General features: G+C 37.6%; 2 protein-coding genes across 5 annotated transcripts; one reads left to right on the plus strand and one right to left on the minus strand.

Annotated features, from left to right (window-relative positions):
* Window positions 1-550: 550 nt before the first annotated feature.
* Window positions 551-4535, plus strand: LOC112527317 (short-chain dehydrogenase TIC 32, chloroplastic-like). 2 transcript variants are annotated; one of them, XM_025137897.1, is made up of 8 exons: window positions 551-741; window positions 2230-2461; window positions 2767-2846; window positions 3059-3212; window positions 3766-3844; window positions 3945-4029; window positions 4108-4154; window positions 4254-4535. In XM_025137897.1, the coding sequence occupies exons 1-8, from the start codon at window positions 636-638 to the stop codon at window positions 4413-4415; spliced, it is 945 nt and encodes a 314-aa protein (XP_024993665.1). In that variant the 5' UTR covers window positions 551-635; the 3' UTR covers window positions 4416-4535. The 2 variants fall into 2 exon arrangements, with proteins under 2 accessions (XP_024993665.1, XP_024993666.1); XM_025137898.1 differs by lacking the exon at window positions 4108-4154 and having other exon boundaries at window positions 4254-4369.
* A 1645-nt stretch (window positions 4536-6180) lies between these two features.
* Window positions 6181-16590, minus strand: LOC112528112 (mitogen-activated protein kinase kinase kinase YODA-like). Of its 3 annotated transcripts, none has more exons than XM_025139040.1 (13): window positions 16460-16590; window positions 11064-11854; window positions 9876-10628; window positions 9392-9479; window positions 9229-9291; window positions 8876-9036; window positions 8720-8795; window positions 8030-8089; window positions 7831-7941; window positions 7476-7697; window positions 7312-7382; window positions 6480-7110; window positions 6181-6401 (listed from the first exon to the last, which is right to left on the minus strand). In XM_025139040.1, the coding sequence occupies exons 2-12, from the start codon at window positions 11600-11602 to the stop codon at window positions 6594-6596; spliced, it is 2661 nt and encodes an 886-aa protein (XP_024994808.1). In that variant the 5' UTR covers window positions 11603-11854; window positions 16460-16590; the 3' UTR covers window positions 6181-6401; window positions 6480-6593. The 3 variants fall into 3 exon arrangements, with proteins under 3 accessions (XP_024994808.1, XP_024994810.1, XP_024994809.1); XM_025139042.1 differs by having other exon boundaries at window positions 11064-11648; window positions 16460-16500; XM_025139041.1 differs by lacking the exon at window positions 6480-7110.

Consider the following 16590-nt stretch of genomic DNA (forward strand, 5'->3'; position numbering starts at 1 on the left):
GTGCATTAGTGTTTACATTCGAACTTGATTCGTTACACTCCATTTACCAAAAGCCGCCATCGTCGCATTGACAGGATATTTGTGAAATGTGAATAGTTAACTTTGGTCCCTAGAGTATGCTCTTCTTGTCAATTTTAATCCCCAACTTTTCAATATGGAAAACTTCATCCTTAAACTTGCAATGATTGATCTAATAGCCACGTTTGTTTATAAACCCACATAAATTTTTGAGTAAATTACGACATCCTGTGGTTTGTTAATAATTCGGAACGACGGTTTAGAAATTACCACTTTTTTATTCTTATTATTCGTTGTTTATTGATATTTTTGTTCATAGTTTTAAAACTACAATTATAAACCATACATTAAAATGACATTAGTTTATAATTTTTAAGAACAAAAATAATAATAAATTACAGATTAAAACTACAATTTTTAACAAACTAGGTAAACTAAAATTTCTTTAATTTTTTTTTTTTTGAAGAAACTGTGAAATGCTCAAAAATCACTTTCTAGAATCTTTGTAGATGCTCTGATGACGATGGATTCCAATATTTGAGTTATTGCACAATGAAGTTGATGATAATACCAATCAAGATCCTGCATAATCTACCTAGTTTTCTTAACCCCAAAAAATGTGGATATTTGGAAGGAAGGGGGAATCTGGGTTTGGAGCTTCTTCAACAGCAGAAGATGTTACTAAAGGAATCGATGGTACTGGTCTCACCGCCCTTGTTACAGGTGAAATCTTTCATCTTCAACTCTGTTTGCTCATTAGGGTTCTTGATTCTTTTCACTTTCTGTCTTCAACCGTTTGATCTTTGACATCTGTTCTGGACTTTTAAGGGTATGGTTCATCGCACATATTTGAGTAAGAACCACGAAAGTTCTAGAAATTTTCACTAGAATAATGTGTGGCATGTGGGTAGTGAAAGACTGGGGTTGATTTCTTGATCTTTGATCGCAAATACTTGATGATCTTGGATTCTTGATGTTATTTTACCAATATGCATCTGGGATTTGCTAATTCTAGTAGGGGCTGAAGGGATGGTTTTCCATCAAGTCTTAAAGCTCTTTGTTTGGTTGGATTAATATGTTGTATAGATCAAAAAGGTTTTTATTTGGGTGAGTTTTTTCATAGACTGAAGATCACTTTTTTTTATTTGGAGGGCAGGTTTGGAAAAAACTTGGTTTTTTACGTAAAACTCCCCAATGTAAACTTACTGAATAAGTCACTTTCGTTTACAAATGCTTATCCAGGTAAGTGCTTACTGGCAAAATTTAATACTATCAACTACTTACTTTTTATTCCATCAAAATAGTAATCGTATGCAACAATTAATCCCGTAAGTGCTGACTGTGATAAGAGTCATCGCCGTCACTTAACAAGTAAGACTCTCGGTCCTTGCCTTCGCTCTTACCGGGTAAGATTTTTGATCCTTGCCGTATTGATTCGGTACGGTAATATGACTTGATATGCATTTACCTGGATAAGCGTTCGGTAAATGGTCCCTAAGTCACTACCAAACAGTCGTGTATAGCAGTGAGTCCGATTAAGCTCTTTAAGCTGCTAACAAAAAGGCCTATAGGGGTTGTTTGGTTGATTTTTCATTAAGTCTTGTATGGATAAAGTTGATTGTGTAGATTAATTTGTCTATGTAGATTAAGAAGGTTTTTACTTTTGAGGTTTTTTTATAGATGGAATGAGCGTGTTCTTAATTGGGAAAGGCAGATTTGGAAAAAACTTGACTAACTGCATAAAGCTCCCCTAGGAACTTACAGGAATAAGCCACTTTCTATGTCATTAAGCCTCTACCGAACAGTCATACATATCTAACCGAATAAGTTGTGAGTTCCATTAAGCTCATTAAGATGTTAACAAACAATCCCTTAGCATGGTTGTTGGAGTCGAACCTGATTTGCTATGATACCATGTGAGAGTTATGGAACACCGTTAAGATTATTCTCCAAAAGAGTCCATAGTAGAAAATGGAAGTTTCAAGATACTACTAATGAGAAATTTGTGGAGTCTTGTTGATGTAGAACTCTGACATGAAACTTTTTTTTGGAAGTATATAATATTTATATATGGCAAATAGAACAAATAAACTCACACACCCTCACCTTTGGTGAGGTTTGAACCCTTGACCTCCTAGGAGGCTAAGGACTCACATACCCCTAGCCCAAAGACCTTTTGGTCTCTAACATGAAACTTGTGTATGCATTTAGGAGCTTCAAGCGGTATCGGGTCAGAGACAGCACGGGTCCTTGCGTTGCATGGTGTACATGTGGTTATGGCCGTAAGAAATATAGAAACCGGTGGAAAAGTTAAAGAAACTATACTTACAGAAACACCCGATGCTAAAGTCGATGTGATGGAGTTAGATCTCAACTCGCTGGCATCTGTAAGGAAATTTGCTGCAGAGTATCGTTCCTCCGGCCTTCCTTTAAACATTCTCATGTAAATCTCTCTATATATATAGGGTCAGGTTTAGGGGAGACCACAAAAAAATAAAAAACTGAAGAACACCTTGATAACCATTCCTCCGGATTGTATGCACATGTGCATACAAGTAATTTGTAAGGAATTTTTCTGGTATTCACATGTGCATAACATGACCACGTGCATAGAAACCAAGAAACAACTTCAATTACTTGTATTCAAGAAACTAGGGTGTTCATCAGTTTTTCATTTTTTTGTGACCCTCTATATGTATATATGTGTTGAAAACTACAAGTAAGATTGTTGGTTTGTGTTGTCAAAAGTAACAATGCAGGGGTGATGGCTCCTCCGTTCACGCTTTCAAAAGACAAGATTGAACTACAGTTTGCAACGAATCATTTAGGTATATGACGACTATAACATATGAAAACATACTGTAATAACCCATTCCACATGGATTATTATTTGATTTATGAGCTCCTTATAAGCTCAAAGTTGTAGGCTATCAATAACTTTCACCTTGGTTTTAAGTTGATTTGGAGGTTATTGGGTCAGCCTGTCGCTTTAAGATACACATATGATGATTGAAACGTCAAATGTGTGGTTTTTTATCAGGTCATTTTCTTTTGACGAATCTTTTACTCGACACCATGAAGAATACATCGCGGGAAAGCAAAAAAGAAGGAAGAATAGTTATCGTATCATCTGAGGGTCATCGAATTACATATAAAGGAGGAATTAACTTTGACAAAATAAATGATGAATCAAGGTAGGCAAGTTCATTGTGTACACATCATTCAGTGTACATCTATATCTGTTTACATATATAGGGTTAGGTTCAGGAAAAAACCAAAAAGAAAAACTGAGGAGCATCGTGGTAACCATTCATCTATACAGTATGCACAGGTGAATACGAGTAATTTGTCCGGTATACTACACACTTGTATGGAAACCAAGCAACAACTTCAAATATTTGTATGCACATGTGCATATCGTGCAGATGAATGGTTACCAGGGTATTCCTCATTTTTCATTTTTTGGGGGTTTCTCTCTATATCTATATGGGTTGGATTCTCGTAAGACGGGTCGGTTTTTCGTGAGACCACAAAAATTACACTGAATTTTCACAGTAAAAGACTCTGAAGGTATAAAAAACATCTAGCATTCATATCAAAAACGTTGTGAAGGTCTACCTTTACCGTGCTTTTCTGTAAAGGTGTTGTGTTTCTCATGAAAACATATCGGTCTCACATGATCCCAAGTGAATATATATAAATATATATCTATATATATGAACTTGTCTATATCGTTCTATGATTCAGTTATAGCTCCATATACGCGTATGGACAGTCGAAGCTGGCCAACGTACTGCATGCTAATGAGCTAACGAGGCGTTTTAAGGTATTAATGTATAAAATCTATAATATTCATCAAAATGTTGAACTTTAGGAAGAGTTTAAGTTCAGTTCTTATGATATTTACGTAACCTTTGAAAACCCAGGAAGAAAAGGTGGAGTTAACAGCAAACTCGCTGCATCCTGGTGCAATTGCAACCAATCTTTTACGTCACCACAGCATTCTCGAAGGTAAAAATCAGAACTTTTCGATCTCTACTGTCAAACGAATGTCCATTCTATAATGGGTTTTTGATGTAATTGAACCAGGGGTGGTTGATTGGGTGGGCAAATACTTCTTGAAAACTATTCCACAGGTTAGGAGTTGGAACAGTTGTGAGTTTTCGATAATTCTCCGATACAATTACTCAGTTTTTTTTTTTTTCTGAACCGAAGAGCTTAATGATTTTGTTCAGGGGGCGGCAACTACGTGCTATGTGGCGTTGCACCCACAAGTGAAAGGGGTTAGCGGGGAGTATTTCGTAGATAGTAACATAGGCAGACCGAGTTCTGTTTCTAAAGATTCGGAATTGGGGAAGAAACTGCGGGATTTTAGCCTGGGCATGGTGGCTCCATGATCAGATTGGCATATCTTCATATAATTGTTGTTATTTTATGTGTATTTGTTATGAAAAGATTGAATCAGATGTATTTATTGTTGGTATACAGATGAAATAACTTTGAACCAAGGTTCTAAATGACATGAGGTGTGGGGGCGAGGTAAAACTTTAAAACTTACGAGTTACAGCGAGACCGTGGCGTGGCTTAAGACGGCAAATGTATATACAATATATATATATATATATATATATATATGTATATATATATATATATGGGGTACCTTAAAGCGGCAAATCCATAAACGCGCCATAACAAGCTTCATGCCTTATATTCACGCCAGGGGGGTTAACGTGGCGGTAAGGTCGCGCCTCGGTGCTATAACGCGCCATGGCGCTTTTTTAGAACATTGCTCTGAACCAACTATTTTTTATTAAGCCATAAACCCTACCCTTGGTTGTTTGAATAAGCTCATGGTTGTTCGATTAAGCCATAACCGAACAAAATTGTAGTTTAGGGTCTGTTTTGTTGGTAGTAGCTTAATGAGTTTAATAACAATTACAACTTATTTCGTCAGCTAACACATGACTGTTTGGTAGTGACTTAATGATGCAGAGAGTGACTTATTCAGTAAGCTTTTTGGAAGGGAGCTTTATGCAAAAAGCCAAGTTTTTTCCAAATTTGTCCCTCCTAAATTAAAAACTTGTTACTTCCATCCATGAACATCTTTATACATATAATATTTAATGGAAAACCAAACAAATAGCCCCAAGCACAATCGTTTTCAGGTTCAGGGTTTATACCTAATCCTATTTCCGGAACTGGTATTACAAAAGCTTCGTGTTGGTTGCATTTTTTTCATTTATTTTTTCGTGTAATATTTACGATATTTGTATATGTTCACTTTGAATAAAATTTATAAACATTATATCGGCATTATTGGGATTAAAGATGCATAAAAAAGCTCTAACCCAAACCCTACTAAACAAAAACCCCGAGTTTAGCAAGCCCAAACCTCAAAAGTATGGTCTAAAAAACACGATCAGGCCTATATTTCACACCCAAACCTTGGTTGGGCCTGAAGAAGACCCGAGTTTTTTTCGAGCAGGAACTGGAGAAGTAGAAATGCACAAGGTCCAGACTTTTTTGCGTTTGAGTCCAAACCTTCGAACCCGTTTTTAGTAAGAAAAAGATCCAAGCTTTGGATGTAAAAATGGGACCGGTTGGGCTATTAAAGGCCAGGTTTTGGAAAAAAAAATACTTTGCATGATCAGGCTTACGGCCTATTGGTTAGCAGCTTAATGAGCATGATAGACTCACAGTTTATTTGGTCAACTACACAATATTGTTTGATGACTTAATGATACAAAATGTAGCTTATTCAGTAAGCTTTTAGAGGAGCTTTATGCAGAAAGCAAGCTTTTTCCAAACCTATCCATCCCAATTAAAAACACCTTCCATCTATGAAAAAACTCTTCCAAATAAAAACTTTCCAAAACCATATAGACACGTTAATCCACACAGACAGCTTTATCCATACAAGAATCGATGAAAAAACAACCAAACAACCTCTTATTATGCCAAGGCTTTTGGGCATGGTTTTTTCGTGCATCTCTAGTTGGAACCACCAAGCCCAGGTCCTAGATTTCAAAGGCCAGGTTCTGGGCCTGGTTTCAAAGATCAGCACCGGGCTTTTACAAAGAGACCAATATCGGGCCAACGCCGAGCCCTGGTTCAGCCCAAACATGGTAAAGAGATGGAGAGAAAGTAAGAGTAACAATAACATGACCAAAAAGAACTGAAGCTGATTGATTAAGCTTGTTGTGCACAAAAGAAAAGATGGTTGATAACTAGTATTTCATTCCTTACTACTCTACTCTACTTTAGTTTTTAAACCATCTACACAACCTGCTTTTCAACAAAATTATCTCTAACCTTCTTCCTGTACGCGAACATCCATCCCGCCTGTTAAATGCTGGAGGTTTAGAAGCTATCCATCTGCATAACTGCAAGCAAACCGCCGTCTATCAGATTCTAAATCTTGATAACTTTCTTTAACTTTTAATGCGAAAATTACTCTGTACCTATAGTTAATAGCATCCCTCCTTCCATTTCAGCTTCCAAAAGAGATCTTTTATATATATATATATATAAGTATATAGATATTATTCATAATATGTTCTTTTAGTCAGATCAGATCAACTCCATTCTCTTCGATTCACAACTGGAGAAGCGGGCTTGAGATCAATGGCTGGATTTTGCTTCACATGATGATGATCTCTCAGAAGCTGTTGGAAAACTCGATCAGCTAACACAGACTTTCCCCCGCCATATGTTTCTTTTTGGTTCCCTAGAAAATCATTGTCTGATTGAGGAACTATTTCTTGAAAGAAGGGAGACCCTTGAGGCATTGCTCGAAACATATCAGCTTTTGGTTCTTGGATGTTACCGAAAGATCTATTGGGAGATCTTGAAGTCAATTCATGGCTGTATGGACCTGGCTGTTTCTGGACCTGAACCTGAACTTGGTGGTGATAAAAGGGAACGGTTCCAACGGGTCCGGTTAGAGGTGTGGATGAACCAGAGATGGTTCGTGGGCTCGATATAGGAGATGGGGATAGTTTTCCATTCATGGTTTGACCACATCTTGGATGCAAAAGAGGGCTACCCATGTGGGAAGCTGGGCATGATATATTCCGAGGCATATTACCATCGCTGCAGATCACAAGAAATTTTAAAAATTAAATCCCATAACCCCAGGGTTATATTCCAGGTGTACACAACAATTGTGGCCACTGAGTTTATCAGGGCTTATTCCTTGCAGTCACAATTTGCCGGGATTAATCTTAGAAAAATCATAAATTTACTCTAGCATATGTATCAACGAAAAACAAGATTTTGGACAGAAAGACGGACCTGAATCCGGAACTAGATTTTGGACTTCTAGAGGGAAGAACAGAAACTCCTTCAGAAGTATGCCCAATACCCTATAACAGATAATCGATCCAAAAAGGTATAACATCGTTCCACAAGATCTCCAAAGAAAAGATTTTTCCCAAAAAGTAAGGCGAAGAACGTACCAGAGATCTCACCATATTTGTAATGGGGACAGGGTTTGGTATCAATCTTTCAGATGAAACTATATTTTTAACAAAAGGGTGGTCAAGAAGCTGGGCGGCACTAGGGCGGCGTGATGGGGTTCTCTGCAAGCATTGCAAGATAAAATCTTTGCCATCATCTGAAAGATGGTCAGGGATTGCCGGAAGTTCTTTGCTGTTTCCAACCTTAAATAAAGCAGCAACCTTTGATGGACACATAAAACAAGAAAAGAAATAGTAAGGTCTGGTGTGGTTTTATAATATTTTCTAATAATTTGTTTGGTGAAAAGAAAAAACCGAAATGTTTTTAAATTTAAGCTATTGTAAAACTACTAACCCCTTCGTACTGACTCCATGGCGGTTTAGTTGTAGCCATTTCTAGTACGGTGCATCCAAGACTCCATATATCCACAGCAAGATTGCAACCATTTGAATTGTTGTTGATAACCTGAAAGAATTTAATCAAAGGTTGCTAGTTGTGGAATATTTTGATGAATGAAAAGAGCAAGAAAAACGAGTTTGGCAGGTATGCTGACCTCGGGTGCCATCCAGTATGGACTTCCCTTGAAGGATAGCGGGCATGACGGGCCTGAAATCTGTGAAAGGCAATCACATCAAACGATGAAAAGATAGATGGCTACTCTAAGATGCTATTGACCACATTATATATACAGAGAGAGAGGACAAATTAAATACAAACTATAAGAATGTTACACACCGTACAAACCAATCTCGGCTCTTGATTTTGTGTATTTTGAAATTTTTAGACAGTTACCAAATCAGTTGCAGTCGCAGATAAGGTTAAAAGTAAATTTCGGAATCGATTTAATCCACATCGTTGCTGTTGATTTGATAATTTGCACGGACTGTTGAGATTGGTTTCTACAGTTTGTAAGATTTAGGCGGTTGGTATTTGAAGTGGCCTCTATATATAGGGTCATGTTCAGAGGAAAACCGCAAAAAATTGAAAAACTGAGAAACACTCTAGTAACTGTTCATCTGTATGGTATGCACATGTGCATAGAAGTAATTTTTCCAGTATGCACATGCACATAACATGCATACGTACATAGAAACCAGGAAACATTTTCAATTACTTATATCCACATGTGGATATACCGTACAGATGAACGGTTATCAGGGGTGTTCCTCAGTTTTTCATTTTCTTCGAGGGTTTTCCCCTGAAACTCCCTCTCTATATATATATGTGTGTGTGTGTGTCTTACATGTTTTGCCATCCCAAAATCGGCCAATTTTACACGTCCATTAGGGTCAACCAGTATATTTGCTCCTTTAATGTCCCTAAGAAAACATAATAAACAATCAGTGATATTGCTAGCAGTGGAATAATAATGAGCAAACAGTGACCAAATTAAACTCACCTATGGACTGTATTTTTGGCATGCAAATACGCAAGTCCTGACAAAATTTGATGAGTGTAACTTCGGATTGCGATTTCACCCAACTGGCCATACTCCTGAAGAAGCTTATGAATGGAACCACCCGAAACATACTCCAAGTAAATATAGAGTTTGTCCTCCACCTGGTAAGTTTGTACAAAGAGAGAGAGAGAATGTTTACAACCCACAAATGCCCTTACACCAAAGAGGGATCTTAACATCAAGTAAAGACAAATCTTTAAATTATTATCAATGATAATTGAAAAAATATAAACAAAGAAGAAGATCAGGGTGCATCTATTATAGGAAAGAATAGCTCTAAATGATTTTCTTACTGTCTCAGATCCATAATATTGCACAATGTTTGGATGTCGCAAACGACTTAATAGTGCAACTTCCTGCCAAATATCAAGGACCCGTATGAGTTTCTACGAGATAAAGATTGTTTTTTCACAAAGAGGTACGGCAAATAATTAAAAGGTTGGTGAAAAGACTTACTTGCCCCAGCTGTTGGGCACTTTCCTTCGACTTTGCATCATCCATGAATAGTGTCACCTCCTTCATTGCACACATTTCCCCACTCTCACTGCAATACAGCGAGTCAGATTATGAGAAATGGATGTCTTAAAAACTTAGACAGAGGTTCAGGGGAAAACCCCTAAAAAATGATAAATTGAGGAACACTCTGGTAACCATTCATCTGGAAGGTATGCGCATGTGCATACAAGTAATTGTTATTGTTTCTTGGTTTTTATGCACGTCTACATGTTATGCATATGTGCATACCAGACAAATTGCTTATATATTACTTGTATGCACATCTGCATATTGTCCAGATGAACGGCTACCATGGTGTCCGTGTTCCTCAGTTTTTCATTTTTTTTATGGTTTTCCCCTGAACATGACCCTAAAGACTTATTTATCATTGAAAAAGTAATTATTATATATGCCAAATAACGGAAAGCAGCAGAAATTTGCCAACCTGTTGAAACCAAGATAAACATGTCCAAATGTGCCCCTACCAAGCAACCGTCCCTTCTTCCAGCGTGAACCATGGTTTACCAAAAAATCTGCTCTGCCTGGGCTTCTTGGAACCGTTGGAGTAGTGCCCGTTGAATACGAGGGTGAATAAGGACCAACATTTGAGATGGTTAGTGGAGGAAGGGGTAGTCGGTGGCTTTGTTGTTTCCCGTTAACTGCATCATCTGGCCAGTTTGCAGATAAGTCCGTGTTTGACCCGCCAAATCTTGGATGTGACGGGGTGACAGACCCACTTTGTATTCTCGAGCTAGGACCAGGGCTAGTCATCCTTGGACTAGGTATGGGTGAGCATTCAGGGCTACATCTGCTAGGCTGCCAGAACAATTGAGCCGACATGTCTCCTCCAACTGAATTATGGCTCGAGTTGTGACCTGACCCTGGACTAGAGCAGTGACCAGACCCAAGAAAACCAGCGTCAGCATAAGCACAAGGCCTTCCAGCCCAGAAACCAGAGGTCAGAGTCGGTTCAGGGCCAAATACCCTCATTGGACTTCTAGAGGGACTGGACATGGAGCTGTCTGGAGCACTAAAAAAAGCACCCGATTGAGGAATCTGTAGTTTTGCCATATGACGACTTAAAGGTCTTCGCTTTGGTGACACTGGAACCGTCTGGTTGTTCAAGAACGTGTTTGCTGGCTTCAATTTCTCCCTTTTCTTTTGGGTTATAATATGATTTTGGATCTTGTAATTTGCACTTCAAAGAGGGTAAATGTACGATCGTTAGACAAATGAAAGATAGGCTACACTGATGCAAAATCTTGCTCTAACTTTAGCCAATATGACAAATAGAGGAAGGTTCAGAGGAAAACCCCCAAAAATGAAAAACTGAGGAACACTCTGGTAACCATTCATCTGGATTCTGGACGGTATGCACATGTACATACAAGTAATTGAAGTTGGTTTTTGGTTTTTATGCATGTAATGCACATGTGCATACCGGACAAATTGCTTACAAATTACTTGTATGCACATGTGCATACCTTCCAAATGAATGGTTACTAGGGTGTTGTTCAGTTTTCCATTTTTTTGCGGTTTTCCCCTAACCTGACCCCTATATATCATCTTCAATCTACAATTAGCAAAATCAGTACAAATTTGGGCGAAAATCTAACATAAATCTAAAACTCACCTGGAAGGACTATTTGTAGAAGTTTTGTTCCCGTTTTCATAGTCGGATGCCTGAGGGCTTAGAAGCCGTGAATCTGAGGGATCATCGCTATCACTTGAACTATCTGTAAAAGCAGAATCAGTTGCCAAATCGCCTTCTGCATCCGCATGACCTTGTGCATTTTGGGGATGTCTAGGTTTAGGAAGCGGCAAAAGCAATAAGGGCGAGGATCCTTTGGCAATTCCAGGCTTTCTTGATGTCCTTTTTCCTGAATCGGCAGACCGAATACCGGAAAAGTTTCCAGGAAGTGGGAGCGGATGGGCATGAGGTCTTTCAGCAAAACTGTGGGATCTAGCAACTGGCGTGGATGGAGAAGGGGATCGAGAACCAGCACGAGAATGAGATCCCTTTTCAGAAGCGATTTCACTACGCCTTCGAGATGAGTTTTGTTTCCCTTCCGATGGGCTCTTCAGCTTCCTTTGAATCGACCCAAAGATACTTCCCCTATTTGGTTTCTTCTTTACTTCTTTAGATGAAGATTTACTCCACCACGGAGACATGATTTTGTGGAATTGATTAGTAGAGACTACAAATCGCTTCCTGAAACTGTATAAATTGTGCTTGGGTTGAATATCACATTTCAATTGAAAGCAGATTTGGTTCCGCAAATTCTAGGTCACAAATGAGAATTGGTAATAATTCCCTTTGAAAATATCGCCAAACATCAACATGGCTAAATAGGTAAACTTCTGCCGCTGCTTTCGTAATCATGAAATAAATAGCAATAAATCAAATGACCGTTGCACCGTAAACTGCATTTAAGAACCATATATTAAATTCAAGAAGATGACCATCAATTACACATAGAGATACAATTCATAATTCAAACCACTTTATCAACTCAAAGAAATCATCACCGACTAAAAGTAAAGCTAGAAATGTGTGGTTTTTCAGTTCATCACTTTTTTGCATTTCTCTTGCTAATTTGGGATAAAAGCTTGTTGTTGACGTTGTTGCTTCTCTTACTATAAGACCATAGTTCCGTATATAGTAGAAAAGCAAAAAATAAAACCAAACCAACCCGGTATAACCCACGCTGAAGGGGGTCTGGCGGTAGGATGTACGCAGACCTTGCCTCTACCCCAAATTGTAACATCCAACGCCAACCGTACCAGATATTGTCCGCTTTGTACACACCTGGATTCACGGTTCTAAAACACGTCCAATAGAGGAGGTATCCAGTCCCTTATAAAGCAACCTTTGTTCCCCTCCCCAACCTATGTGGGATCTTACAATCCACCCCCCTTGGGAGCCCAGCGTCCTCGCTAGCACACCAGTTCGGTGCCCGGCTCTGATACCATTTGTACATCCCAGACCAACCATGCCAGATATTGACCGTTTTGTCCACAACTGGACTCACGGTTTTAAAACGTGTTTGATAGAGGAGGCATCCAATCCCTTATAAGGCAACCTTAGTTCCCCTCCCAACCGATGTGGGATCTTACAATGATGGTAGAAAGGTTATTTCCATAAAAACCATTGGCTTGCAAAACGAAAGCAAAAAACAAGGAGGCATGTAGCATAGTAACATATAAGTGTATGCTAACACGCAAATGACACGGTGAACATAAGATAAAAGATAAAACAAAGCATAAATAAAATATGGAAAGCCATTTTCTTCATGGAACAAATGAAAGGTGAAGAGAAAAATCTATATATTATAGATGACACAATAATAGCATACTATAAAATTGTGCAAGGCCTTATATCAATTTTTAAATAAAGAGGCATGCCCATCATTAATAACGGTATTTACTTCTCAACATGAAAAAGAAACTATTAATTGATATGAATAAGAGCCATAGAGGTGAGTGTACACCATACAAGTCAGTTCATGAGCTTTCTCAAAAATCCAAGGAAAGTCAAAGCCCAAGCCAATCTCAACCAAGCTCAAGCCTAGTAAAGCTCGAGGTAGCTTGGCAACCCTAAGCTTAGCTCGTGCAAGCCACAGAGTAATTTATATTGATTCAATCCACTACGCATAGCCTCTTCAAGAGTTGTAAATTTTGTGGGTATGATTTATCGGTGATTCTCTTTTAAAGGTTTAATTTTGACTTTATGCTAACCCAAACGAACCAAGGTTCAACTCATACAAGCCTATAAAAGCTATGCCTATATGAGCAGAGCCAAGACTAAGCTTATACTTTACCTATTGGTATTTGACATCCCACAGGATAACCTTGATAGATTTAATCTTTAGACATATATGATTTCTTCCCTTTCCTATATCCCTATAGGTAGAATTTTCCTGATTATTAACATGATAAGAAACACATGATTTCCATGGATGTAAGGAATTCGGCATCAAATTCATTTAGGGGTTCATATTCTATGTTGTGTCTAATCATTCAAGTTGAGAAACAAGATTAAAGCATTTGGTAGAAAAAGAAGATTCATTTTATGTGTTGTTTCAAGATATCCATATTGCTCGATGACTTGACAAAATGATGATAAATAAATAAATTTCCATTAGCCGGATATAGGAAAAAAATTCCAATTCTATCCAAAAAAAAGGGAATAGAGGGATGTCCTTGAGATGGTCCCCAATTAACCATTTTATGCCTTTGGGCAAAGCATAGATACTTTGATTATGGCTCAGCAAAAATCTGATTCTTCCAAATAACTTAAGATATTTGACCGTCTATTAAATCTTCTATGAAGATTATACTTATTGAAACAATAGTTCTTAAAAGTTCCTCTTAAACCAGTTACAAAAGCTATACATTTAAACCTTCTAGTTCATAATAGATAACCGTAATCTATCTACCATCTATCACATGCTAGTAGATTATTCATGATTTATTAGTGCATGGAATATATTGTTCATCATTTTAACAAATTGGCCAAACTCACCTACACCCTAAGATTGGTAAAACATATAAATACATAGCTTTATCCCATTTAAAAACCAAATTCCACTTTCTTAGTGTTATCCTTACAAAACATACTAACCAATATACATGCTTGCATGATCATTATATTTGTGTGTACTTAAAATTATAGGTTATTTGAGCATAAATGAGGCATGTACGTGATTTTAAACAAAGCCCATCCTCGCCTTCTTTACTAATTGGGTATTTCGGTATTTCTTGAACCCTATTCGAGCTCTATCCCGATTGATACACACCACAAACCCATCTCATAAGAGATTATATTTAAAGGCCATGCCATCCCATTACCATCCTTTGATCAAAAAGGAGCATTCACCTATAAATTTGGTGAAGTCTGGAAGATGGGATATGACGGTAATGTTTCCATTATTTCAAAAGGTTAATTAGTCTCGGACGTTTGTTGCACGATGATGCATCCGCCGAGATGTTGCATCTTCTGATGTTCCATCTATGGGGCTTGGGCACTACGATGATGCATCCGCCGAGATGTTGCATCTTCTGATGTTCCATCTATGGGGCTTGGGCATCTCATTGATATTCCCATTTCTTAAATCCATATGCTAAGAATCGGTACGGGAAAAAGATGAATAACTAAAAAGTTTGGTACTCATTTTGGCCCAAGAAGTAGAGTTCATTTTTGAGTTTCAATAGTTAATGTCCTTCAAAATTGATAAAAGAACATTTTCGGCTTGTGAAGAAAAAAATGATAACTAAAATTGGACTACAAAAGAACGTACCATACTCTCATATTTGGTGCTAAAAAATGCAAACATTTGTCTCAATTTTTATCAAAAAATTACTAGTTCAAAGTGATCGAAATCAAGAGGGGACTCCTAATTATTTTTATAGATGTAAAATACGGTGATGTCTAATCGATTGTAAAGTTGACTAGTGTTTCAATCCCCTTTATATGGTTATAGGCCTGAAGCGTTAAATAAAGATCATGTTAAATGAGGCAAAATGCATAAGGGGAGATTTACCTTATGTATATGAGCTACACAATTACAATGGAATAGATGAGCTAAGATGCAAGCACATGAACTGGTGTTGCCACAAATGATGAAATATAAATGTTTTGCATCTTGCATTGTCCTGACTTCATTTCTATATACCCTTTTAGGGTAGAGGAAAGGTCTACATACCCCACACCCTACCTCTGTATGGGATATGATATAGTGGGTTCGTTTGGTTTGATTTAGTTCATTATCTTGACTTCATTTAACCTAGGGTTTCAGTTAAGCATAACAAGAGAAAGAAAACAGTTAACGCTTCCACCTCCCCCATATGATGGTTGATTTAACTAAATCTTCTTTTTCTAAAATTAGTTTATCAGAAGCTCGTGTGGCCAACCATTTCAAAGCCTTCAGCATATCTTAACTAATGGCACATTTGTTAGCATCTTAATGAGCTTAATGAGACTCACAGCTTATTCAGTCAGCTATACATGACTATTTGGTAGGGGCTTTATGATATAGAAGGTGGCTTATTCAGTAAGCTTCTAGAGGAAGCTTTATGTAGAAAGCCAAGTTTTTTCCAAACTTGTGTCTCCGAATAAAAAACTTGCTACTTCTATCTATAAAAACTCTTCCAAACAAAAATCTGCCCAATCTATATAGATAGATTAATCCACACAGACAACTTTATCTATACCGGACTTAATGGAAAACCAACCAAACAGCCGGTAATAATCCAATTCCATTTGATTGCTGCCCATTATTAATAATCCAACTTCAATATCAAATGCTTTCATCGTCAATGATTACTTCAAGAAAGCACACACCTAAATAAGCGTATAAAATCCAGGGATTCTGGTTCAACTTTAATGGCAATATTGATCATAAAATCCATCAAACAGGAAAAACATGATCTCAACTGGATTTAACAAGATTTCATATCTAATACATTTCCTAGCATGGTTGCTAATGACCAAAAGAGGGATCAAAATTCAGATTTGAGCTCCTCCATGTCCATCTAACCTATGCCCTCCAAGACCACCAATAACCCAACTCAACATTAAGATAGATCTGATTCTCAAATCCATCATCTAAACACAAACAGACATCCAGGGAATAACAACAATAAGCAATACCATCAAAAGTATTAGTTTTTATACACACCCACGCCAAATATCACCAGCTACAAACCCCATGAAAAATCTCCATCATCAACAATCAAAATTAGCAAAATTCCACACCAACCCACAAACAAACACCAAAAAGGGTGTATAAAAACGAACAAATTTTGTTGCAATTCACCTGAAGGCAAAATCAAACTTAATGAAATACAGTAGACTTATAAAAACAACCTCAATTTCAGAAGAACCCTAAAACAATAACTGATTCAACAAACAAATGGTGGGTATTTTACCTCCTATCTCTATATTTATCTCAAATTCGTCACAACATAAAAAAGCTCAAATCAAACTCCTTTAAAGTACAAACGTTATAGCGTGTAAAGAAGACATACCGAAGGGGAAAACTGCCGGAAACCGGCGGGAAATTTACAGCTTTCTTACAGAGAAGTGTCAGTTACCGAAGAGACGCTGAAGAAATGAAGCAGAACAAGAAAGAGGATAGAGAAAGAAGGGGTTTGAGGAA

This window comes from Cynara cardunculus, assembly GCF_001531365.2.
Source record: "Cynara cardunculus var. scolymus isolate 2C chromosome LG 15, CcrdV1, whole genome shotgun sequence".
Taxonomy (NCBI): Eukaryota; Viridiplantae; Streptophyta; class Magnoliopsida; order Asterales; family Asteraceae; genus Cynara; species Cynara cardunculus.